Source organism: Heterodontus francisci, chromosome 3, assembly GCF_036365525.1.
Source record: "Heterodontus francisci isolate sHetFra1 chromosome 3, sHetFra1.hap1, whole genome shotgun sequence".
Classification (NCBI taxonomy): domain Eukaryota; kingdom Metazoa; phylum Chordata; class Chondrichthyes; order Heterodontiformes; family Heterodontidae; genus Heterodontus; species Heterodontus francisci.
In genome coordinates, this window is record NC_090373.1 from 50,771,280 (window position 1) to 50,798,384 (window position 27,105).

A 27,105-nucleotide genomic window follows, 5' to 3' on the forward strand; every position below is an offset into this window, starting at 1 on the left:
CTATCACTCGCACTCTATTGACCAGGTCTATTCACTTTAGGCTTGGCGAAAATCTTCTGACAGTGGACAACAACTGCACTATTCACTGGCATAGGATGAAATTTCCAAGCATTCTTTGATGCTACCTTTATAGAAGGGGCAATCTTACATGCTAGTTCAAATGTAAGATTTTGAATATTTAGTAACTTCGATTGGATTCTTTCCACACACAAATCTGCCTTGTAATACATGGTCTAAGAATGTGTCAAAGTTGCAATGTAATGATAAATTCTTCAGTGCCACAATGTACTAACCAGCTGTTTCACTACTTATCTGATTTCTGGTTCTAAATTTGTAGCTTTCTGCCATCTCCAGTGGCTTAGGGTTGAAATGTTCCTCCAACTTGGTGATGATTGTTTTGAATGGCACATCTTTTACCTTGTTAGGAGCAAGAAGGTTTGTTAGCATGCCATAAACTCCAGGCCAATTTTCATGAGCAAAACTGCTTTTTTTTTCAATCAAGAATTGCCTTATTCTGAGTCTTGACCTCTTCACTATCACCTTTGAGTGCAAAAATACTATTGGCTCTTAAAAACCTGCCCATTCTTTCAATATATGAACTGATTGGTTCTTGAACCCTCTTGTATATTCTGAGCCTTCCAACATGTCTCATGGGTGCAGTTGTGTTACCCTGTTTGCAAATTCACAGTAGCCCACTAAATCCTTTACTGCGGCTGTCCGCAACAGCGATACCTAAAACCAGTCCAGTTGGTGGTTGAAAATATTCTCTCACCCAAACGAACACTTTGAATCCGATGCACACTAGAACCCTGCGGCATCCCAGTCAACTCAGGAGAGAACCTGAGGCTCAGGCTTTGCACAAACCAGCCAAATTCTCCGCCATCAGAGCATGTAAACCATCAGAAGCTGGCTGAACTTGTTCACTGCAGTCCTTGCTGCTTTTTGCTGCCTATATTGACAGATCTTTTATTCCATCCTCATCACCATTTTCTGTGAAATATTTGGGTGACACGAACAAACAAGATGGACCGCAAGCACAGCCAGTTCAAGGAAGTGTTTATTTACATCATCCCATCATTAGCAACTTATATAAATACATTACACCTGGTTGTAAACTTTATCTACTGATTCTTGTTCTTCTGGAGGCATGCATGCTGCCCATCAGAGGCTGCAACACTGAGATAAAAAGTTAAAGACTTTTATATTGATAGTCATGGTCCATCTGAGAAATCCATATGTCGAATTAAAAATGATGTTTTGTGGATCTGAGTGTATGCTGTTGCATGTGGAAATCTCCAGATTAGTGAAGAACTTTAACTCATGATTGTTCCTGAGATGCACTTGAATACTTTTCTGGTGGTAGTAAGAAGGAAATCATGTTAGCGTGACTGGAGCATGATCTGTGTCAACCCATTTGCTGATGATGACGAGTCTGTGAAACTTCTCCCAGTCCCCAAAAGTGCGCGATCAGACTTTTAGGATTAAACATAAGATATTAAAACAATGTAACAAAATTGTGCATCCCTACCCAGTTGCAATCCACAGATGAACATCATTTTTTTTCATTCGTTCTGGGGATGTGGGCGTCGCTGGCTAAGCCAGCATTTATTGCCCATCCCTAATTGCCCTTGAGAAGGTGGTGGTGAACTGCCTTCTTGATTCGCTTCAGTCCTTGGGGTGTAGGTACACCAACAGTGTTGTTAGTGAGGGAGTTCCAGGATTTTGACCCAGCAACAGTGAAGGAACAGTGGTAGAGTTCCAAGTCAGGATGGTGTGTGGCTTGGAGGGGAACTTGCAGGTGGTGGTGTTCCCATGCATCTGCTGCCCTTGTCCTTCTAAGTGGTAGAGGTCGTGGGTTTGGAAAGTGCTGTCAAAGGAGCCTTTGTGAGTTGCGGCAGTGCATCATGTAGATGGTACACACTACTGCCACAGTGCATTGGTGGTGGAAGGAGTGAATGTTGAAGGTGGTGGAATGGGGTGCCAATCAATTGGACTGCTTTGTCCTGGATGACGTTGAACTTCTTGATTGTTGTTGGAGCTGCACCCATCCAGGCAAGTGGAGAGTATTCCATCACACTCCTGACTTGTGCCTTTTAGATGGTGGACAGGCTTTGGGGAGTCAGGAGGTGAGTTAGTCACCACAGAATTCCCAGCCTCTGACCTGCTGTTGTAACCACAGCATTTATGTGGCTGGTTCAATTCAGTTTCTGGTCAATGATAACCCCCAGGATGTTGATAGTGGGGGTTTCAGTGATGGTAATGCCATTGAATGTCAAGGGGAGATGGTTAGATTCTCTCTTGTTGGAGATGGTCATTCCCTGGCACTTGTGTGGAGCGAATGTTACTTGCCACTTATTAGCTATAGCCTGGATTTTGTCCAGTTCTTTCTGCATATGGACATGGGTCGCTTCAGTATCTGAGGAGTCGTGAATGGTGCTGAACATTGTGCAGTCATGATCTGTGCACTACAGGAACTATTATTTTCCATACAGTAGTTAATCATTCCAGTCTGCTCTAAAACAGGTATTTAACCAGCTCTTTAAATAAATCAGTTGGCAAATCATTAACTGCTTTTGTTGGGAGCCTGATCCTTATATCCTCTCTTCTGCTCTTTATATAGTCTACACTTCTCATTTCATTCTTGCTTGGTTTGCTAATTGTGTACTTATGCCCTCTAGTTCTATCACCATACTCCAGTTGAAAAACCTGCTTATCATTATTCATGCTGCTTATTGTTTTTGTCACATTGATACAAGGAGCAATTATGAAGTATGAAAATGAACTGATGAATTAACCTCCCGAAAATGGACACATTCTTGCTACAAAACAAATGGAGTAAGAGGTCAGGTGACCTCTCCTGTACTGCGAATATACATAGTGACTGCTGGAGACTGAACCCATCATCCTGTCTGGACCAGCTTTGAAGTATTAAAAATGCTAATGGACCCATTCAATGTGAATGGCGACCTTTCTCAACCAGTCAGACTAACAATGACCTTTGTAGACAAAGGCTGGAATTCTCTCCGGATGACGGGGTTCTCAACCTCTGGCAAAAGCGCCGCCGAGAGCCCTGTGTTGCCCTTTCTGTAGGATGCCCACCGAATCAAGTGCCAATTGTTCACTTAACTGGACAGCGGTGGGCTTTCCATGGGGTCAAGGACCCTGGCGACAGAAGTCACACCCTCTGAGACTTGCTGGCCAATCAGAAGCCAATAGCTCTTTAACTGAGCAGCGCCACCGCACAGGCGGTGGCCGGTGCTGGTGGAGTGCCCACCCGAGGCCCAAGAGTGGTGCTGGACCCAGGCCACTGGTAGGTCAGGGCAGGAGAGCTCTTGCGGGATGGTGTGGGGGATGGGTGTCTAGGGGGTCAGCAGCAAGGGCAGGGGAGTAGCTGTCAGTGGGCTGCCCTTTCCCGATGTCATGTCCTTCGTTCAGGCACTAAGCCCCCACCCCCAGCCCCACGGAGCCAGCAAGTAACCCGCATGGTTTTTCTTGCTGTGGTCCCCGTGCGGCGACAGGCCCAGCCATCGCTCCACTAATTGTGACAACGGTGGGATGAGGCCCTGATTTGGGCATTATTGCCCACTTAAGGGCCTCAATTGGCAGGGGAGTGGGAAGGCCATTTCCAGGACTTCCTGCCCTGGACCTAATTTTGCCAGAGGTGGGAAGGTGGTAGAGTCCCCTTTGCCACCATCCCACCGATTACATTCTTCCCGGCCTCCAAACCTGCCGCGGAGGAGAGTATAACATTCCCCCCATAGAGTCTCCAAACCCAAATTCAGGGTAATAGGTGTGACCAAAACCACTTTATCAAGATGAGCAACATTGAATCAAGCACCATTGTCTAACAATGGCCACACCTTCAGAGACGTCCGGTGGAATTTTATGCTAGTGGCGGGGGTCTCTACATCAGGGGAAGCCGATGCCGAGATCCCCGTATCGCATCTTTTCTGGAAGGCCCAGTGATTTAATGCCAATCAGGAACTTAAGTGGACAGCAGCAGGCCTTCCATAGGATTTAGGACCTCGTTGCTGTAAGTCCCGCTCTTGGAGAGCTGCCAGTCAATCAGAGGCTGGCAGCTGCAGCGTCACCACGGAGACAGTAGCTGTTGTTGGAGATGACTGTCCTGGAGGGCGAGGATTGTCACTGGACCCAGGCATCAGGTGGCTCTCAGAGGGCCCCCTCCTCCCACCTTTCTCAATGCCGGGTCCATTGTTCAGGCACTAAGTGATTTATAACAAGAGGCCCTAGCCGCACAAGCTGGCAAGCGACCCACATAGTTTTTCAGCGGAGGTAGGAAGGTGGTGGGGTCCCCGTGCCACCGCCCCACAAGATTTTATGCTCCCCCCACCTCCAAAGCTGCTTCAGGGCAGAGCATAAAATTCCACCCATTGTATGAAAACACCAGGGGAGAGCAACTTTGATCACTTGACAGAAACTAAGCCTGATAAGTTTTGTTTTAAAAAGAGACTTTTCTGTGCTGAAAGTAGAGCAGAGACAGAAAGCTAGCAGTCAGGAGGCTGAAAGAGATCTACTACTGCCAAGAAGAAAAGCCTGCCGAATACCATCTTTAAAAAATATCTAGAGGCAGAGACAAAAAGGTGACCTTTGAAAACTCCCCAGCTGAGAGATAAAAACAGGATCTTCGTCATTGGACTGAGACTGAGATTTAACCAAAGAAGTCTGCAGCCAAGCATCCGTCTACCTGCAAAGCTTGACTCCAGTGAACCAGCAGAAATGGAAGAACAGGCCTGCATCGTTTAAATTTTCCTCCTGGGAAAACAAACAAGGTTTCACAGCGAACTGTTTTTAAAAACACCTAACCTAAATGCATGCTATCTTTTAATCTCTATCTTCTCTTGTGTGTGTGCGTGTGTGTGAAGTTGTGAATTTTCGGGTTTGTTTAATAAACATTCACTTTTATTTAAACCTAGAGAAAACCTGTTATCTGCCTGTTTATTGACCATTAAAATGCTAAAGGGTTAAAACACAATTATAATAAAAACACTGGGCTAAATTTTGTTTAGCCCCCTGAGGCAGGGTCGGAGGTGGAGGGAACACAGAGTATTGCGATGGATGGTGGGGGGAGCAGCAGGGCAGAGGGCCCGTTGCCTCACCATTGCCAAGCGATCTTCCTGGGGCCGTGATAGGCCGATGACAACCTTCCCACCCAGAGGCCAATTGAGGCCCTTAATTGGCCTATTAATGGATAATTAAGGGCCTCTTCCCACAGTGGCATTGGTGCGGCAGCCTCCGCAGTGCGGGCAGGACACCGTGCCACACGAGACGCCCACCCTGTGGGCTTGGGGAGGGGGTCCCTCCTCCGTGGACAGTTTGTGACCCACAGAGGACCTCCACCAGGAATAACATTACCCCCCTGGAACCCCTCTCCCCTGGACTGCATGACCACCTCGCCCACTGCCTCTCATTGGGGCCTTCCGGACTGGCCCCGGCCACCCTGCCTCACCTGCCTCTTGTCCTGGGGATCCCGGCTCCTGAAAATTCAATTTAAAAAGACTGGAGGATTGCTCTGGGGCGCACGAAAGGCAGCGGCAGGGATCTGCCCCCCACCCCCAGCCCCACCCCACTTTTCAGCCTGGCACCAGGAGTCCCACCTCCAGGACAAAATCTAGCCCACTGCCTGTGGTCAGTTGAGAGGTGAAAAGGGAAACCACCCCTATCATTTGCTATCTTCCATAACATTGTTAAGACTTTCTCAATGTAAACCAGTTCAGACTTGATGATCCAATTTTTCTGCCCCTTCCTCCCCCACCCTACTGCTGGGCAGGGGCAACACACCCAAACAGAATGGGACAGCTGAGACCCTGAAACCTTGGTCCATGGCTTTTTACCATTAAAAAGAACCTTTATCTTGTGCTTACTTCACAATTAGTGATGGTGTACTAGTGAGGGGTTTGGCAACAGATCACTCCTTCTTGGAATAATATAAATTATTTGCATTTATTTCAGTCTACTTCCATCCTATTTACATTTTACACACAGAAGATGAAACCAATACAAGCTAATACCATAAGTGCTGGCTCCATTAATAGAATGCATAAAATGCAACACAACAAACATCCAAACGCACAAACAATCCAAAATGTATTTGTGCAGAAATATCCACTGTTCGATTACATTAAATGTTGGAGAAAATCCAGTTAAAACCCAATGATTTAACAAATTCTCCAGACTCAGACTTTGAGAATAAACAGACTTTATTCATGATATCATGGAGAGCACACCTTACCTAAAAGCGGTCCAGTGTTACTCTCTAGAACAAAGGAAATCCACAACGGATATACAGTTACTCAGCCCATCCCGGCTGGACACAATCCAATCAGAATGGTTATTGATTACATACATTACACATAGTACCAATTAAATCACTGATTAGGCATCATGTGGTGACCTGATCAGCTTATGCCGGCCCTGATCATCAATTGATGAGCTCAGGTCCTATCCATTGTCCTGAAGTCTCCCAATTGTCACTTTAAATGGGCCTGCATTCCTGAAGGTGCCGGGCAGTCTGCAGATTCACTGATAAGAGGGGCCCCCTCTCGTTATCTGTGTTATGCTGCACCAAGCTCCAACTGTGAGCTCACTAAATCTGTCCCACAGTGCCTCGGGCTAAAACTCCATTTTGTATAAATATGTGGCTATACTTTCAACTCATATAAGAGAGAATATGTGCATATGTTCTCACTAGGATTATATTAATCTACTTACAAAATAATAGGTATAGAAGCAAAACTCAGCAAAATTGCTCCCACAATCCCTCCTTTTATCATACCATGAGAACAAAACCTCATCGCATGCAGAGGGGAAAAGTCGGGGTTAAAATGTTGTTAAAGCACAATGTCCCTCCCCCTCCACTCTGCACCAGCCGCAAAGCCAAGTTGCCTCAGCAGCCCTGAAGCTATAAAGTCATTTCTGATAAGCTGTCTCTCCCTGCAGCACTGAAGCTTAGTCTGTCAGCAATACATGATTGATTAATTTAGTTCATCCTAAATGCCCCCATAAACTTCTGTTCTTAAGCTTCTAAAATTCTGTTCATTCACAATATAAAAGGTGGTACACTCATACAATCATCATCTCGTTTAAGCTTCACTGTTACATAATCGATCGTACAAACATAATACAATTTCATAAAACATTGATCATCCAATAGCTCACTTTTGTATATTAAAAGGTTATCCCTTCATGGGATAATCAAAAGATCGAAAGAGTAGATTAGGCTCCTCTGCAAAAGGGGGAATGTAACCGGAGCCTGGGGGGTTATCCAATGGCGGGGGTTCGGTATCGGGAGGGTACTCCGTGGGGAACTCCCCAGGATAATAGTACTCAGGGTAGTGCTGCAGGAAATCAGAGTACCGCCAAACGGAAAGGTCATCCTCCGCAACCGACGGTTCCATGTCGGAGCAAGAACAAGCTGGGTTGGGGCAAGGGATTTCAGACTCGTGAAAAGGGAGTACAGACCACAGAGGGGTTTCCTCCATAGGGAGCACAACCATTTGGGATGTTATGGGGGCTTTCAGGTCAGGCAATCCTCGCAAAGTGGTTCTAATGGCAAGGCGTTTACAGTAGGCCCTACAGCAAAATGGGATAGTACCGACTAATATGTAGATAAGGAGGAGTAAAGCAAGGCCGAGGACAAGATACTTGAGGATGGTTTTGAATATTCCCCCGAGCCCCCCGCCTATATCAGGAAGCCACCCCCACCAATTAAAGGGCTTCTCTTTAGCCACCAAGTCGAGGGTGCGCACCTGGTCTTGGATGACATGCACGTCTGTCTCAATTTGCTGATCTTTATTGACGTAGAAGCAACATGTCTCATTTATGGCTGCACACACCCCTCCCTGGGCTGCTAATATAAAATCAAGGGCAATTCGGTTTTGGATTACTACCTTGGATAGGGAGGTGATCTCTGACTGCATATTCAGAATAGCATTTACCGTTCTATTCTCAATAATTTCCATGGTAGCTGAGATATTAATTATGGCCTTTTCGAGGTCTGACACCCCTATTCCCGGGAGGATGACTCTGATAAACTGGTGGAATCCCGTGTTACGGGTAATTAAAGGGTTGTCTGGAACCGATCGTTCACGACGCGTCGCGGCTCCTAGGTGATTATGACGGGAGTGGATGGTGAGGTGCTTAACTCCAAAGGCCTCAGGAACAATATTGCCAACTGTGCAGGTCCCAGCCCAGTCGACGGGGAGGGTCTTGTACGCCTTGTTCCCACACAGCCATTAGGAGCCATTGCGAACAATGGTTGGGTGCCAGCGAGTAGAATTATGGCACCAGTCCACCCAGTACTTGTGCAAAGGAGTCTGCTTCATTGTGTGCCAACGGAGGCGACAAGACTGACTAAGCCGTATCGCCCTCAGCACCATCAAACTGGGGCACCCGGATCGGTCTCTGGCATCGCATGGGCCAGTCTCCCTCCTCCCAAAGGAGCGGTGGCCGTTAGCGGCCCATGTGGATGTGTGGTTATTTAAGGTCAGATTGTATTCTCGCTGACACTCGCATCCATTTTCCTTAAAGCGGATCTCATGTTCGGATTTAGGGGCTTGCAAGAGACATGCTAACTCATCCCTGCTCCCACTATAATCCCAAAAGGAAACCATAGGGCCGGATAGATTGTGGAACCGGAACCGAGCGCATCGCCAGTCGTAATCTGCAAGGTAGACGCAGGAAGTCAAAGGCACCTCACCTACCCATTCCCGACTGGCAGGGAGTTCCGGTGTCCCATCCTTGGTGATGTACTGATCATGGGTAATGTTATTTCTAACACATAACCAGGCTAGTCCCTTAATGGCCACCGGGTTGGGCTGCCGCCTCCAAAGGGGCGCCTGCTTAATGATAGCTGCTGTATTACCTAGGGACCACGTGGGTGCTGAGGGAAGAGCCAGGAAATGCATTTCTGAATTGGAGGGGTTAGTGGGGAACCGGGTACAAATCCAGCATTCAGTGTTATGGCCCTGTGAGGCAATGGCCTGCATCCTTTGAATCGCCGAATTATCAGCCCAAATGTGTGCAAAAATCACACAGAAGAAGGTCAGAATCACCATCCGCACCGTCCTCATCCTCTACTCATGTCCCTCTGGGGGTGGCGCTTTCTTGCAGCGTGTTCCGTGCGTCCACTCAGGTCTACCCTCGACCTTGACAGCCGTCCGGGTTACCAGCAGGACGAGGTACGGGCCTTTCCACCTAGGAGAAAAATAAATCTTCTCTAATGATTTGATCATGACATAGTCCCCAGGTTGGAAGGGATGCATTGGATCATCACTAGGAGAGGGAATGGCCTCTTTTACCAGATCCCAAATGGTTGCGTATAGTCAGGGATGCCCAGAGCAGGTGCTGAGATCAAGGACCGTTTAAGTTCCTTAAAAGCCTGTTCCATCTCGGGTGTCCAGTTCACCTGGGTTGGCTGTTTTTGGCGAGGGTGCCTTGCGAAGTGGCGCATCAATAACTCGATAATCTGGTATCCAATGTCTGCAGTAATTTACCATACCCAAAAAGGACAAAAGTTCAGTTCTTGTGGTGGGAAGCGAGAGGTTAATGATGGCTGTGATGCGATCTTGTGACAATGCTCTGAGACCGTGTGAAAGTTTGTAGCCCAAATATTGTACCGCCGTTTGGCAAAATTGCATCTTCTCAACTGAGACCTTATGTCCATCCTGAGCCAAACAGTGGAGCAATGTGACAGTGTCGTGCATACAGGCAGCAGGTGAATCGGAGGCCACTAATAAATCATCGGCATACTGAACCAAGGTGCTTTTACATGGCAGGTGGAGGTCTTTCAGGGTTCGATGTACTGCAGAGGCATATACAGTGGGGCTCTCCGTGTACCCTTGGGGAAGCCGTGTCCATGGATATTGGCGGCCACCGTAAGTAAAGGCGAAAAGGTATTGGCTGTCTGGTGACAATTTAATGGAGAAAAAGGCTGAACAGAGGTCGATGACAGAAAAGCAAGTAGCAGAAGCAGGGAGGCTAGTAAGGATAGCATTGGTGTCTGGCACTACTGGGGAGCAGGGGATAACAATGGCGTTGACTGCCCTCAAATCTTGCACAAATCTCCATCGTCCCGATTTTCCTGGCTTAGGAATAGGGAGGATAGGAGTGTTACAAGGACTTGTGGTAGGTACCAGGATGCCTTGTTCTAGAAGGGAGCCAATAACTGGTTTTATCCCTTCCTGGGCATTGGGTGACACATTGTACTGCCTAATAGACGGTAGGATGGCCCCTGGTTTCACAGTGACCGTATGAGGTGGGGCTGAGATGATTAGGTCCGCGTGATTGGCGTGCCGTGCCCATAAGGATGGTGGCACAGTGTCGAGCAATAAGGGGTTGTCATAGGAGGGGGAAGGGGGCGGAGTTTGCAAGGTAAAAGTCGTCCTGCCGGACGAGGGAGGGCAGTGCACGCAAAATTCTTCCCGTCCCAAGCAGGAAAACTTGCATAGAGTCGGGGTCTGTTGGGTCCAGGGGTGTAAAATCCTTTAACAGATTTCGGAGTCTGTGCACCATAGGTCCCAAGTCCTTGGGGTGCCCCGGGGCTTTGACGATTAGGGAAACGTGGGGAAAAGAGGCAGGGTTATTTCGGAATAGTGGCCTCTGCTCTGCAGTGAGCAGAACCTCTGCCGCTAATCCCTCTTCACCCACATAATAAAATCCAGTTAAAGTTAGTGTAGAAGGTAGATTGAGATAGGGGTCTACTACAGCCGAATAAGAAGGATCAGGGTGATCCAGGTAAGCTGCAGTGCAGTGTAGCTTGCGCAGGAAACGGCCGGTCCATACAATCCAATGAAGGAAACCGATCGTAGGAGATGGGGGGGCATGTTCCAAATGCGAGAGTAACGAGGTAAGATTAGTATGTATCAGGTCACCCGAAAATGTCCATGCGTACAGGGAAGGAGTAGGAGAGGAAGGAGGCGGGGTTACCATCATGGCTGCCTGCAGTAGGCGGAGACCAGAGTCAGGGATCTCTAAAATGAGACCCTGTGGGGAACAGTGAATGGAGGTGTTGAGTTTGCAAAGGGTTTGGCGACCGAGTAGGGCCACCGGGCAAGAGGGGGAGACTATAGTGATGTCGGGGACTGTTACAGATCCGACGCCAATGGGTACGGGGGTAGAAAGGGGTTCAACCATGGGCACTCCAGAGACACCCACAGTGCGGACAGTTTTGGAGCTTAGAGGAAGACCCGCTGAGGGAGGTGCAGATGAGTGGGTGGCTCCGGAGTCCACCAAAACCGAGACGATGCGACCCCCCATATCTACGTCCATCATGGGATTTTCCGATGGGGAATGGGAGAGTCGTATCGTGGCGGCCTGCAAAACCTGCCTCACGCGGCAACCCTAGGCATTAGGGTTGTACGGAAAAGGGTCATTAATGGCTGCGCTGCTGTGTGGCTTGGGTAAATTCCCGTTGGGCTTCCCGCTGCGGCTGTCGCGACAACTGCCGCGGGGGTCCGGACGGGCAGTCTCGAGCCCAGTGACCCATTCCCCCACAGGCGAAACATTTGTGTCCGCTTCTTTCCTTACGTTGCTGTCCCTTCCCCTGATATTGTTCCTGATTCCATGTCTTTATCAGTCGGGAGTATGCCTCCTTTTCCCTTTTATTATCAAAATGACCCTGTCTGTCCATATTGGTGAGGCTATTAAGGACCTGGGGCCAGCTCTGTCCTTGCCATTGCAGGTTGTGGGACTTGTAGGTCTGGGCATGTCGAGACTGCATACAGTTGACAAGTGTTTGAACTGCCAACCGATGGTTATCTGCAAGGGGGATTCCCGCAGATGACTCCCACGTTTCTTGAAACCGGGCAAGGAAATCGGGTATAGGCTCAGTGGTCTTTTGAAGACACCGAGTAACTTCCCCAAAATCTGCTTGTTGTCGTGCAGCGGTCATAATGACGGCTTTTGCGGTGTTTTCGAGCCACTCACTACACTGTGCCCTTGTGGTCCAGGGTGTTTGGGGGAACGTGATGGAGCCTTTTATTGTTGCCCAATGGGTTCTATAGGCCAGATGCATTAAAGTGTGTACATCTTGAGGTAGGCAGTTATAAATACCGCAAATTTGTACCAGCCAATTGTAAAAGCCTGTCGGGCGTTTTAGTGGATTGGGGGCGTCTTGGAGCATGCCCCGGACCTCCGCATGGGTCCAGGGTTTATCAAAAGCTGCTTCGCCGATCATTACTCGGGGAACTTGAGTAGCACTGGACCGATTTCGGAGGTTATATAGAAGGGCATTGGGTCTTCGAGGGGTGACGTTCTCCCCAAGGGGCTCTGAGGTTATCCCACCCGACGTGGAGGAGATAGAACCTTCCTGCGGGGGTGCTGCGGAACCTCCATTGTTGGGCAAGGCATCAGCGTTGTCCTGTGCTGCCACATTACTCAGGATGGGGGCCGCAGCCGGTCGTGGACGAGTGGCGATAAAGGCCACCACTTCGTCAGGGGGTTCAGTGTCCAGGGCGAGGACGGGAAGTTTCGGGTACTGAGCTGCTTGGGACTCAGGGCTATACGGTGACGGCGCTGAGGGAGGTTTACTTGAGGGTTGGCTTAGTTGTGGTTGGTGGGGGTGGCTTTCTTTGTTCTTAGTCTTAGGGGGTTGATGGCCTTTTGCAATTTCCCTGAACTTATTTAAACAATGGATCATGTAGGCATTATCCCAGGTGGGGTCTCCGCACCCGTTTTCGATACATGTCTGCCAATAAGCTATCTTTTCAAATTTATAGGACCCTCCATAAGGCCAGTTGCTGTGAGACCACCCGTAAAGATCGGAGGTGAAAGGAACAACATATCTACTATCACCTGTTTCTTTCCATACAATATCGGCCGGTGACCCTGGCAGCACCAGGGGGTCTCCTACCTTTTCCTTACATTGAACGATTTTACCGTGCCTTTTCTTCGTTCCTTTTGATGGGGCAAACGGTCGTGGGTCGCCTTTCTCCAGAGGACACAGATTACTTGTCCCCGGGGGCAACCCCTCCTTCTTCGAAACTGCCGAGTCCATCCTTCTTTCTGCTTCTCCTACCTTTTCAAAACTTCGTGACACTCGCTTAGTGTTTCTTTCTATGAGGCAAGTGGCATTAACACAAAAGACAAACAACACACAACAACGGAACGAGTAGACACAGTTAATGTTAAATTCTCAAAGTCAGCTAACCAGCTCACCCCTGTGTCTCAGGTCAACGCTCTTTCGTCCTCCCTCCATTTCACAGCCTCTCTCTCTAGGGCCAGCTCCCGGCTCGTGCATTCAGGAGCAACGGTCACATGCCTGTCGGGTCAATTGGTATTAATTAGTTATTGCCCTAGGCTTTACCGTCCCAGACGGTTGTCCTAACTCCTTTTGTCCCACAGCCTCTTGACTCCACCCGGTGGAGGAACAGCTTGTGCAGACTCAGGTTACAACTACTGCTACACCAAATTAGTCAAATTTTACTGGATTTCGTCTAAAATTCTCTAGACCATTCCTGATCAGCTTTCAGCCAATTCCTCCTTGACCCCTAGTCCCCCTCTCCCAGATATCCCTGGCCTTCACGTGGGGCCCAATCACCCTCTTAATTCCGGCTCAGGCTGGGTGATTGAGACATTAGAGTCGCAGAAAAATTGACTTACCACTGATCCGGTCGATTGGGTTCTTTTGGATCCCGTGAACTCAGGGATCCTGCCGACTACGCCAACTGTTGGAGAAAATCCAGTTAAAACCCAATGATTTAACAAATTCTCCAGACTCAGACTTTGAGAATAAACAGACTTTATTCATGATATCATGGAGAGCACACCTCACCTAAAAGCGGTCCAGTGTTACTCTCTAGAACAAAGGAAATCCACAACGGATATACAGTTACTCAGCCTCCAACTGTGAGCTCACTAAATCTGTCCCACAGTGCCTCGGGCTAAAACTCCATTTTGTATCAATATGTGGCTATACTTTCAACTCATATAAGAGAGAATATGTGTATACGTTCTCACTAGGATTATATTAATCTACTTACAAAATAATAGGTATAGAAGCAAAACTCAGCAAAATTGCTCCCACATTAAACAAAACTTTAAAAGAAGTCAAATTTAACTCATTAAGGTTTGATAGGCTTTTCTTAGTTCAGATTATCTGGCCATTTACTCTTTTTAGTGTCATCAAATACATAAAAATAAATTGACTTCCATCCTGTTACAAAGAAGCTTGGCTGTAAAACTGACTTGCTCACATTATTTAAGAGCTACTGATTTTTTTCTCTGCTATTAAAAATGTACAGTTTGGCATTTGTAGCAGCTTTAAGCTTTCTTTATTTTGGCATTCAGTCAGCCTTGGAAGGTTATATTACTGCAGTGTCTTATTCATCTAGGAGTATTCATGTAAATTAATAACAAAGATGCCCTCATCATAAGTGTTAGCGCATCTCAATGGTTGCAGTCTTACCTCTGTCTTGAACACGTAATCCAGGCTGACATTACTGTGGGAGTGCTGCACGATTGCCATTTGTTGGATGAGCTGCAAAACCAAGCCCCTGTATGACCATTCAGAAGGGTATAAAAAATCCCATTATTCAAAGAGGACCAGTTAGAGGGTAATGCACATTCCATCACATACTTCAGACTACTGTTACTGTGGAGCTCCATGTGACCAGTGGTGGACACATGAGCACTGTGCTTCATGTTTGCCAGGGCTCTCTTGTGCCCATCCATTAGGCCACTCACTCTCTCGTGGCTCCACTCATGTTTCACATCCTGCTATGGACTGGCCCACATGCTGGCCTCCCAGCTCCAGAGCCTTTTCCTCCATTGGAGTCAGGATGGCGAGGTAAGGCATGCCACCACCCATCTTGTCTCTTTCTTTGGCATTGTGGACAAGAACTGAAATGACAATTGCTAGTCACCGCCAAAGACATGTACAATGCTGATGCTGGTGGCAGCCTGACTGTCCATGATGGTGCCACAGGAATGCCTCCTGCAGATGGCCACTCAGTAGCAGCAGTGCACACATCATCTCTGATGGCCCAGGGTCCTTCACAGAGAGGCTGACATGCCTTGGACAGGCAACGCTGCTGCCTGGTCATTGCCAGTGACTGGGTGGACAAGCCCTTTCTACCAGTGTCACATTCACACCTAGTCACATGTAAGGCTGACTATCCCTGATTAATCCGTGCCTTTCTAAGTGGAGTTATCATAGAATCACAGTATGTCACAGCACAGAAGGAGGCCATTCGGCCCATTGTGTCTGTGCCGGCTTTCTGCAAGAGCAACTCACCTCGTGCCACTTCCCGGACTTCACCCCGTAGCTCTGCACATTCTTCCTTTTCAGATAACAATCCAATTCCCTTTTGAATGTTCCATTGAACCTGCCTCGACCACAGTCTCAGGCAGTGCATTTCAGATCCTAACCACGCGCTGTGTGAAAAAGATTTTCCTCATGTCGCCATTGCTTCTTTTGCCAATTAACTTAAATCTGTGTCCTCTAGTTCTCGACTCTTCAACCAATGGGAACAGTTTCTCCCTATCTAGTCTGTCCAAACCCCTCATGATTTTGAATACCTTGATCAAATCTCCTCTCCCCCTTCTCTTCCAATAATAACTTCTCCAATAATAAATAAAAACAAAACGTGCTGGAAATACTCAGCAAATCTGGCAACATCTGTGGAGAGAGAAGCAGAGTTAACGTTTCAGGTCAGTGACCCTTCATCAGAACTTCTCCAATCTGTCTCTTCTTCTTCTCTTCAACTTCTCCAATCTATCTACGTAACTGAAGTTCCTCATCCCTGGAACCATTCTTGTGAATCTTTTCTGAACCATCTCTAACGCCTTCACATCCTTCCTAAAGTGCAGTGGCCAGAACTGGACACAATACTCCAGCTAAGGCCGAACCAGTGTTTTATACAAATTTAACATAACTTCCTTGCTTTTGTACTCTATACCCCTATTAATAAAGCCTAGGATACTGTATGCTTTATTAATTGCACTCTCAGCTTGTCCTGCTACCTTCAATGATTTATGCACATATACACCCAGGTCCATTTGCTCCTGCACCCCCTTTGGAATTGTACCCTTTATTTTATATTGTCCTTTTGAAGTTCTACATCATCCTTCTAACATTTCACAATGCTTCCAAGTTTAGTATCGTCTGCAAATTTTGAAATTGTGCCCTGTATATCAAGGTCTAGGTCATTAATATATATCAGGAAGAGCTGGGGTCCTAACACCAACTCCTGGTAGCCTCCAATACAAACCTTCCTTCAGTCCAAAAAACAACCACTAACCACTACTTTCTGTTTCCTGTCACTCAGCCAATTTCGTATCCATGCTTCTACCATCCCTTTTATTCCATGGGCTCTAACTTTGCTGACAAACCTGTTGTGTGGCACTTCGTCAAATGCCTTTTGGAAGTCCACATACACCACATCAACTCTCTCTGTTACCTCATCAAAAATCTCAAGCAAGTTAGTTAAACATGATTTGCCCTTAAGAAATTGGTGCTGGCTTTCCTCAATTAATCCACATTTGTCCAAGTGACTATTAATTTTATCCTGTGTTAGTGTTTCTGAAAGCTTTCCACCACCGAGGTTAAACGACTGATCTGTAGTTGCTGGGTTTATCTACACACCCAGTTAATCGTCCGGTTGCCACTGAATCACGTTCTAGTCGCACACCCCCCAGCCCGAGAGGCAGTAGCTCCGGCTTCCACTCCCAGCAGCGGGACCTCGGGGCTTTCTGCAAAATTCAGCCCAATGTTTCAGGTTGATGACCTTGCATTAAAACGTTATAAGATTAGGTTGGTTGTGATACGTCTAGATATCTCTACTATGGGTCACATATGAAGAATGGCCAATTGGGTGAGGACAACTAGCGTACATAAAGCCCAATCTCAAAAAACATAGTGCCTTCAGGATAAGGAGTGAGAATATTGGATCCAAAAATTGGATTTGTGCACAGATTCGACCAGAATGCACTGTACAGCAATGCAATGAATCATAAACACCTTTGAATTATTCAGAGATTTATTTCACAAAGTGGAATACAGAATCTAAATCAGCTTCCAGTCAGATTGCAGTCAAATCTCCCGAAAACCAGAATCACTTTCTTTATTTCTTCCAATCTGAACAGTTCAGTAGTAAGCCTGACTATACTGAATTCTTAGAATCAATCTCTAGCCACTATCAGAGCTTTTCTTGCTCATGTTCATGCCTCAAAAGTGCTGTTCCAAAGCCTCCTATCACACATGCAGTGAACCATATATATTGTTGTATGGTTGCTTTGACAATAGAAGCTAGTTTGGGGTGTGCACCAACACAAAACTGACAGTAAACTTTAGGAGTTAGGTCTGAGTTTGACTCCTGAGTACATTAAAGCTATCAGTGTGAAATCCTATCCATGAGGCTGTCAGACCCATCAGACAATGTACAACTTTAATCCGTTCTGAAGCTGAAGTTAAAACAAAATGGTCAGGGAGTCACCTGGGCACTTCAAAAACTTTGTAATGGTGTCTTAGTGGTAGTGTTCTCACCTTAGAGTCAGAAGGTTGTAGGTTTAAGTCCTACTGCAGGGATATAAACACAAAATCTGGGCTGATACTCCAGTGCAATACTGAGGGACAGCTGCATTGTCGGAGATGCCATCTTTCAGATGAGATGTTAAATTGAGGCCCTATCAAATGACTGCAAAAGATCCCACAGCACTATTTAAAGAAGAGTAAGGGTATTCTCCCTGGTGTCCTAATCAATATTTATCCCTTAACCAACAGAACTAAAGCAGATTATGTGGTCATTAACACATTGCAATTTGTGTATGCAAATTACAATTACTGGACTGAATTTTACAGACTGCCCACTGTCGCGGGCCATGGTGAGGGGAGCTGAAAAAGCCTCTGGGAGAGGGCCGCCATGCACCCCGACACCTGGAAGGCCCAGCCCGATATCGCCGGCAATGGCGCGAGCTCCTCGGCGACGGGACCACCATTTAAATATTTCAATGAATTAAAATCAATTAATTAATGAGATCTACATTCCCACCATCTGTCCTGATACGATCTTTGTGCTGCTGACTGGCACTCCTGCACTTTTGGATCCCCGTCCAGGGAAACAAGGCAGAATACTGGTGGGGAGGGGGCAGGAGGTATGTTTCGCAGTGCGGGAGTGGGGGGGCGCGGGGTCAAAATGACATCATTGGTGTAGGGGTTGGTGAGAAGGCTTATAGTTTTAAAGATTATGCACTTTGCGGGGGGGGAAGGTCAGGTGACAAGGTAAGTGTTTTGGGGAGGAACAGAGCAAGCAATTAAGTTAGTAGCAATTGGGGGGATGGGAGAGGGGCCGAATAAATGTATTTAATATTTCTCATTAAATGTTTCTTTAAATATTTAAGTTGAGCGTAGGGCTCGAAGCCCTTTAAAAATGGCATCAGCGCCTGCGCACAGGCAGCTGACGCCATTGCTGGGGACGGACAGCCCACCCCCTCCATGTCATTGTGGGGGGGGGGGGTCTGCCCTGGCTATTTAAATGAGCCGCCACGCTTAATATTGCAGCGGCTCCACGACGTGCGGCCCCCAGGGGACGGCCACCATTGTTTTCGGCAGCAGGAGTATAAATTTCAGCTCACTGTGTGCAAATTGGCTGCTGCATTTCCAACTTTGACTCTACTTCAAAACACTTAATTGGCTGTGAGGTGCTTTGAGATGTCCTGAGGCACTATATTTACCAGTCTTTTTTTTCTTACTTTTCATTGTTCTGAGGAATCAAATACATCCACCCATCCTCCCAACATTAGAGGGTAGCTACTGGGGAAGGAGAACCATGTGCATGGGTGCCAGCATACACATGAACAGACCCCACTCCTGCTGATCAGAATGCAGGTCGCAACCAGCTACGGTCTAAATATAAGTCAGGTCTTGCTGGTTATGTATCACAGTGTGTAGAAACTGGTTTCAGCCCCGTCGTGTTGTATAACCGTTTTTCAAGAGAAATGTTCTTCACAATATATAAGCAAACAAAAGAAAGTAAATGAGATTTCAGGAAGAGCTTTCCTTCTTGTGTAGGAAAATCATTAGGAGGAATTTTAACTCCCAGGTTGGGGGAGGGGGGTTGCCGATGAAATGCGCAGGCTGATATCACAGGAGACGAAGCAAGAGCTCCAGTCCATTGTATCACTCCAGCCTCATTAATATAAGGCTGACCAGCTACCCACTGGAAATGGGTATCCAGAGGCAGCTCAATGGCTTTGGGCCTAGGAAGATCTGGAGGCCCAGAGGCCACCTGGCTGGCAGTCAGACAGGTGGTGGGGGAAGGGGTTTGAGAATGTGGGGAGGCTGGAGCAGAAGTGGCCCAATGTTCCTTTATGAGGCCCACAGAAACACTCCTGCTCCTCCTGGTCCCATAGAGGTAAGGTTTACACTTACCTACCTTACAGTGCCTTTAACGGGTGTTAGGGTTGCCAACCTTCCAGGATTGGTCCTTCTTTAAAAATTTCCTTTGAAAACCTTTGCTTATTAGTTATTAAACAAACATACAATTGGGTAACAAAGGGATGAATTTTCTCTGCAGGCTTTTGAAGGACACCGTCAGGCTGAAATAGGGTGGGGGGGTCGGTCCGAAGACTGCACTGTGAGAAATGAGTCAATCATTGTGATTTTCCCCAGAGGGGCCAATTAAAAGCCGGAAGGCGGGCTTACTGTCCTTACTAATTAAGGACAGCGGGCAGGCTCTCACACCTGGAGGGCCAATGAGAGGCCAATCTGGTGGTGGGGGTGAGTGCTGGTGGGGGGATTGGTGGTGGGGGGGTTTGGTGGTGGGGGTTGTGGTGGTGGGGGTAGGGATGAGTGGTGGTGGTGGGGGTGGGGGTGAGTGGTGGAGGTGGTGGGGGGGTTTGGTGGTGGGGGTTTGGTGGTGGGGGTTTGGTGGTGGTGGGGGTTTGGTGGTGGGGGTGAGTGGTGGTGGTGGGAGGGTTTGGTGGTGGTGGGGTTTTGTGGTGGGGGTGAGTGGTGGTGGTGGGAGGGTTTAGTGGTGGTGGGGTTTTGTGGTGGGGGTGAGTGGTGGTGGCGTCGTTTGGTGGTGGGGGCGTTTGGTGATTGGGGGGTGGGGATGCACCTCCACAGAGAAGCCTTCAGCTGCTGCAGCACCCAGATAACAGGGAGGGCCTCTAGGCCTGCCTGGAGCACTGCCCCCAATTTCCCACCCCCCCCCCCCCCCCCCCCCCACTCCCCTCGGTCTGCCAGTGGGAGGCCACTAGGCCTCTGGAGGAATCTGGAGGCCTACTGGAAAATCCCAGTTGACCTGCTGTCTGTAAACGGTTAACCCTGCAACAACGCCCCCCCCATGCCCCCACCCCCACCGTGACAATGGTTCAAAGGTGGGATGGTGCAACTGGAATGCCGGCAGCAGGGCATTTTTCAGTTCCTACCCGCCCATGATCCCAGCCTCAAAAATCACACTTGGCTTGGAAAGGTGGGACACTGCAGGGATGGATATTTCAGGTAACTAATAGTGGAGATAAGTGTGATGAAGCCTTCAGAACTACATCCAACCAGAGTTGGAAACTTTACTGGGTATCCAAAGCAGGTGCCCCCTTCAGTAGGCTGTTAAAGTACCATCAGGTCCAATTTAAGTGATATGTCAAAGTCTGCTTTTAGGTGGATTCCCACCTGAGGTGGGGGAGGCCCCTCAACTGTCCAAGGAAATAGCTGGGCAATCTGGAACAAGTGGTCAGTGTGAAAGGAGATAAACTTCTCCTATTATTTATGATACTCAATTTAGCTCTTGTGATGAATCTGTTAATACCTTTTTTGGGACAGACCTCACTCTAGACTGATAATATATTAGATTGTGATCATTAAAATGTTACTGAAAATATCACTCATGAAAATCTTTTAAATACATAGCCAAGTAATAATTAGAATTAATTGGACATTTTATAGGTGATAACTAGTAATTGTTCCTGTCATTTTATGTATATTGAAAAACAGTTTGCTTGTAAATAATTTCAAATAACTCGCCAGTTTGTTTCAGGGTATCATACAAACCCTTATCCCATGAGATTTTGGATACGCTATCTGACGAGATGATTCAAATGCCATTGTTTGATAGCTCACCATATACTAAGAATATATTCAAATAATGACAGATTTAGCTGAAAAGGTTTATCTAATAACTGGATACTAAAACCATATGCTTGCCTGTGGCAATGTAACTTCACTCGAGTGCGTGGCTGCGCTGCAGTTTTCTTCACATTGTACTGAAAGACACCATTTTGAGCTTGAGATTTGTGGAATAAAGTAGGCCAAAAGAATCTTCTGAAGATTTTTTTTCAAGTTTTATGAGAGTTGACTCTTCTACCATTGAAAATGAACAGTATGTCAGCTGTGGCTTAGTTGCAGCAATCTAGGCTCTGAGGTAGAGGGTTTTGTATTTGAATCCCACTCCAGAGATGTGAGGAAAACAATTGAAGCTAGCACTTCTGTGGAGTACTGAGAAACTGCTGCACTGTCAGAGGTGCTCTCTCAGGTGGAATCAAATGATCCCACTGCAAGACTTGAAAAAGAGCAGTGTCTTAGCCCATGTTGATCCCTCTGTGCGTGAGTCAGCTGCTGTGTTTCCTACATTACAATAGTGACCACACTACAGGAAGTGGCTTTATTGGCTGTGAAGCACTTTGGGATGCTCCTGCTATTTTTTTTTGAATAAAAAGGAAGTAAAATATTGATACATTGCTACGTTTTTCAGTTCTGTACAAATATTATAATCCGAACATTTACGTTTAAGATGCAGGATCCCTTCTAATAATAACGCTTAGTGAGAGATGTCACCATATCTTTAAGATTGATTTGATGAATGCTTTAGAGACTTTTCTCCTCTTGCTTTAGGCCTAATACCTTTGAGGTTGTGGCACTGGATGGAGTAAGCACTGGGATCTTTCAGTTCTACACTGCCCAAGAGAGTGCTGACTGGCTGCGGGCAATATCAACCAACATCAATGATTTGACCCTGCAAAATGTAAGTCTTTTAACTGTAAATAGTATATATTTTTAATTAAAATAATGATGTGAAAATATAACCTAGGATACGAAGTGTATTGAAGCTCTCTTATTTTCCTGCCTGGCTGAGCTATAATAAACTTGCCTTGAGGCATTCCAGTTTCAATCTCTCAACTAATCCCGGAACTGCAATTAAAGAGAAAAATTTATGTTGTAGGCCAATGGTGTTGATTTAGGAAGATTGGACTGCACTGATCTTCTGCATTTCTAGTTTGGCTTTGTCAAAAATCTATTAAGAAATGGTCTCTGCTAGGAAACAATCAAAAATAAGTTTGACCACTGAAAGTTTGAGAATAAATACTGAAAACAATGTTCAAGATAACTTTTCACAAACATTTTGGGGAAGAAATTTGAAAATGGTGAAAAAGAAAAAAGCAAAGATTTTTGCAACTTCCCCATTTCATTGAGAGATCTGGCTATTGCCTTCTCCTTTTGACCTTTTTTTTAATCACACCTACTTTTTAGACATTTTTTTCAATCATACAGTCTTTAATGTTCCATCTTGTTTTTCTACCATTTTCCTTCCTTTTGTTATTTTTTTTTTGTCTTTTTAAAAATATTTTTTCTTCCAGGGAGGCAAACAAGTTTGCTTGTGTGGAAGAGGAAGTGGGCAGGATAGGCGAGGGATACCCATTGACAGACTGATATTAAGCCCTTGTTTTAAAAAAAAGCTTTGAGGTGGATAGACAAAGCAGTCATGAATTCCCTTGTTCAGTGGGTGTTCAGTCTGATGTGTCTAGTGTGTCTGGTGGGCCTCGTTGATCTGGTGAGGTTGTTCACTCTGGTGTGTCTGTTCAGTCAGTTCAGTCTGGTGGGTTTGGCTGGTCTGGTGGACTAATTCAATTTGATGGGTTAGGTGGGTCTTATCTGGTTTGGCATAAGAGTTTCCAGCTTGCAGATCACTACTTGTACACTGTTTTTGCTTTACAATTATTTAGTTAATCCATGCTTTTTTGCCTTCACACCTGACTTTCCAATGCTCAGCGTTGATAAAAGTTTCATTTAATAATTAATAAAATGTAGACGATCGGACTGAAAGTTAGAAATTACTGTTGGTGATTTCACTGTACAAATGCTTAACACACTCCTGGGTTATTTTAAAAGAGCTTTTAACATAAACAGAACCTTCTTAAAATAATAGAGAAAGGAACTTAATAGGAGCACATTAAGCATTTAAGGGATAAAATGGTAATTTCAAGGTTTACAAATTTTTCCAAATGGTCAAAAATTAAGCCCTGAAGTGTGGATAAATATGAACATTAAGAGAAATAATTTTAATTCTATATATTGTTTTAACCATACAGATGAAAATGGCCAATAAATGCTGCTCTCCAAATGATCAGGTAGGATACCTCTCTTTTGAAGCAAAATTTTATGTGTAATAAAAACATGTCTTCATGGAAAAACAAATGTGTTTATCAGACGTAAACAGTGAAAAGAACCTCAAAAGTTACTAGCCGGTAATAAGAGCTCTGTGATGGTAAAGTGTATTGCATAACTGGGACCAAAGATGGATAATTGGAATTTGAAAAAATCTAGCAGTCAAATTTAAAGCAATGTACTGCATTATAAACCCATTATGCAAGAACTGCATTGATAATAAGCCTTGTTTACAACCTTTGGACTGCAGTCATATTTAAGGTAGCGACGTTGGAAGGCATTTTTTCTTGCTGGCACTTTTTGTTATTGAGATATATCATGGCTACTCTCTTGTAAATATTAATTGAGTTAATTAGTTAATTGTACTTATATATTTGTAACTAATAGATAACTATTCCCATTGTTTATTACATATTTTTTATTAATACACAATTTCATTTATGATTTTTTTTATCTACACTACAGGTAGCATAGGGTCTCAAAAAGAATAAAGGAAACTGTGTCGTTTCTACTGAGATATATTGTGTTGATTTCTGAATTTAATATGACTGTTTCTTATGCCAGGAATTAACTAGAAGTTCGGTTAATATTGTAGATTTGAATAAGGGCATTGTAATTCAGAAAACTGTTCAAATGTATTGCTGAAATCATTCTCATCCATATGCATACTAACAGGCTTTTATAGGTTTCCTATATTTCTGACCTTTAGGGTTGAATTTTACTAGCCCTCCAGTATCAGGGGTCATTGGCAGGCACGCCCAGAAAATTCTACCAGGACATGCCCACCACGACCTCTGATGCCAGGAAGACCACGCCGCATTTTACCAATGGCAGCGAGGCCTCGGCGCAGCCGCCCTGCCGCTCAGTGGCAGGGCCTTCATGTAAATATGCAAATCATATTACAATGAAAGAATAATTACCTACCTGTAGCAATGGCAGTTCCATGCTGATATTCCAGCTGCCATCGGGAACTCCCACACCTTCGGAGCTCCACTCGGAGTTCCGAGGAGTAAAAATTTCAGGGCAGGGTGGGAGGGGAGTTGGGGAGCGGGGAAAACTGCTCCGATTGGGTGTGGGGATGGTGGGAAGGGGTTGAGGGTCAAAGGTGCTGAAGTTGGGGGGTGGGGTGAAAGTTCGTAATTTTAAAAATTGGTTTTCTGGGGGGTGGGTTATATTATCAGTTGATAACTCAGTGGGGTGGGGGAGGGGAGGATGGAAAGGGATTTGAAATTTTATTTCTCATTTCCGGGCAGTGGCACCTTTATAAATTTGATTCTACTTGAAGGGCTTGAAGCCCTTTAAAAATGTTGCCTGCATGGTTGCCCCGGACACTGTTGCCTGGGACGGAGCGGCTACCCCCTCTATGTCATCGGCGGTGGCCGCCAATATCATGGGGACTGAGCGATGGCGGATCCGCATGAGCGGACTGCCGAGATCAGAGCATGCCACTGCAATTTGCAGCGCACTCATAAAATTCAGTCCCGACTCTCTTATACAACATTCACTTCTGTTATCTCTAGCTTTCCAATGGAGCCCTTGATTAGACTGCTAGAATGCTATGAAATATGAAATGAATCAATATAGCAGATCAATTCTCAGACACAGAACATGGACCAGATCAATAAAGTAGATAAGTAAATAAGTCAATAAAAATGCCTGTCACTGAGCAAAGCATCCAGCAAATAAATTGGACAAAATAATAAATTCAAAACTCAACTGTCTTTTCTATGTTGCTCGATAATTTAGTCATTTGGAAAGGTGATAATAATGAATGTTTACAAAATGGCTGAAAGTCAAAAGTTGCAAACAGTTCTTATTACAGTACTTAACATAATCAGACAAGAATTATTAGAGAAGCAGCTTCATCAACTTTAGTAACTGTTCTCCATCAAGCGCTGTTGAAGACATGTACCCTAATAATTTCTTATCTGTGTCTTTTCTTTTGCTTCGGCCCTCTCATTCATCTTCCTATAGCTCATTTCCTGGAAGATCTCCTTCTCCCTGAACTCTCTTCACATGATTTGATTTTTTTTCCAAAAAATCTCCTCCACTCCTTTCCTGAAGAAATTGACTCCTGGTTCCAGGCGTATTAAGCATCTTCCAGAATGAGTGTTGGTAATTGACGATAGGAGCATCACAGCTATGCATGGTCTTGTCTTTGCCTGGCAACTCACATATGTACAATTTCCAGCATAATTTATAAGATAGTGATCAAAAGCAGTTGATTTTATCGTCCGATACAGAGGTGCTGACAACTATTATAGTGTCCTACCTACTGTCCCAGTTGAGACCATTGATTCAACCTACAATGAGGATCAAATGTAGACTTCCCTGCTTTCCTTGGCTCAGCGACATTCTGTCTTTATTGGATGGATTATCAGGAAGCTGGGGAGCATGGTGTAAAACCAAACCAGCTCTACTATCGGGCTGAATTTTCTCATTCCACTAAAAGTAAAGAAATCACTTGAAATCACTGGAATAAAGTTCCGGCTGGTTCTGTGAAGGGTGGGGGAACCATCCAGGCAAACTCCCACCCAGCAGTGAAAACAAAAATCTACCCCAATCTACATACAGTCATTTCAAATTGGGAAAACTGCATCTATTTGCTGCAGAATGGCTTCAACTAACAATTGGACACAAACAGTCTTCAAGATCAGAAATTTATTAAAAATGGTATTATCCAATATATTATCATCTCAATTATTTAATGTTTTTTTTTGAAAAAAATAAATTTAAAGTAATTATTCTATTTGTCAGTTAATAACATGACAGGTTAACAATTTGCAGCTACACCTGTTTATGTTCCAAGTTTCAGAAACTGAACTGGACCAGCCACATAAATACTATGGCTACAAGAGCAGGTCAGAGGCTGGGAATTCTGCAGTGAGTAATTCACCTCCTGACTCCGTAAAGCTTGTCCACCATCTAAAAGGCACAAGTCAGGAGTGTGATGGAATGCTCTCCACTTGCCTGGATGGGTGCAGCTCCAACAACACTCAAGAAGCTTGACACCATCCAGGACAAAGCAGCCCTTTTGATTGGCACCCCATCCACCACCTTAAACATTCACTCCCTCCACCACCGACGCACAGTGGCAGCAGTGTGTACCATCTACAAGATGCACTGCAGCAACTCACCAAGGCTCCTTCGGCAGCACCTTCCAAACCCGTGACATCTACCATCTAGAAGGACAAGGGCAACAGATGCATGGGAACACCACCACCTGCAAGTTCCACTCCAAGCCACACCCCATCCTGACTAGGAAGTATACCACTGTTCCTTCACTGTCACTGAGTTAAAATCCTGGAACTCCCTTCCTAACAGCACTGTTGGTGTACCTACACCCCAAGGACTGCAGTGGTTCCACCACTTTCTCAAGGTCAATTAGGGATGGGCAATAAATGCTGGCTTAGCCAGCGACGCCTACATCCCATGAGTGAATAAAAAAAAGTTGCTTGGGAGAAATGGATCTGAATTTTCCCATCTAATGACGTCTATTGTAGTCAACTCTAGATGTGAACAAATCTATTACCATCGCCCCACCTGCAGTAACACCCACTGCCTGTTCTTCAGGTGTTAAATAAATTCAAATCAGTGCAATATAGATTGCCAGTTACTATCTGCTTGTCGCAGAAATGGCCACAAGAAATACATATGCCCTTTCTCCCATTTAAAAAAAAAACTTTGCATCAAATCAAAATTGAGCTCAA

General features: G+C 45.7%; 1 protein-coding gene across 1 annotated transcript in view; it reads left to right on the forward strand.

The window, feature by feature from the left end:
* The window catches only part of sntg2 (syntrophin, gamma 2), a 325,968-nt gene that overhangs the window by 189,158 nt on the left and 109,705 nt on the right, over positions 1-27,105 (forward strand). The window contains exons 11-12 of the mRNA XM_068028487.1: positions 21,845-21,974; positions 23,320-23,358. Of these exons, the coding sequence (XP_067884588.1) occupies positions 21,845-21,974; positions 23,320-23,358 (169 nt within the window). The remainder of the gene's footprint in view (positions 1-21,844; positions 21,975-23,319; positions 23,359-27,105) is intronic.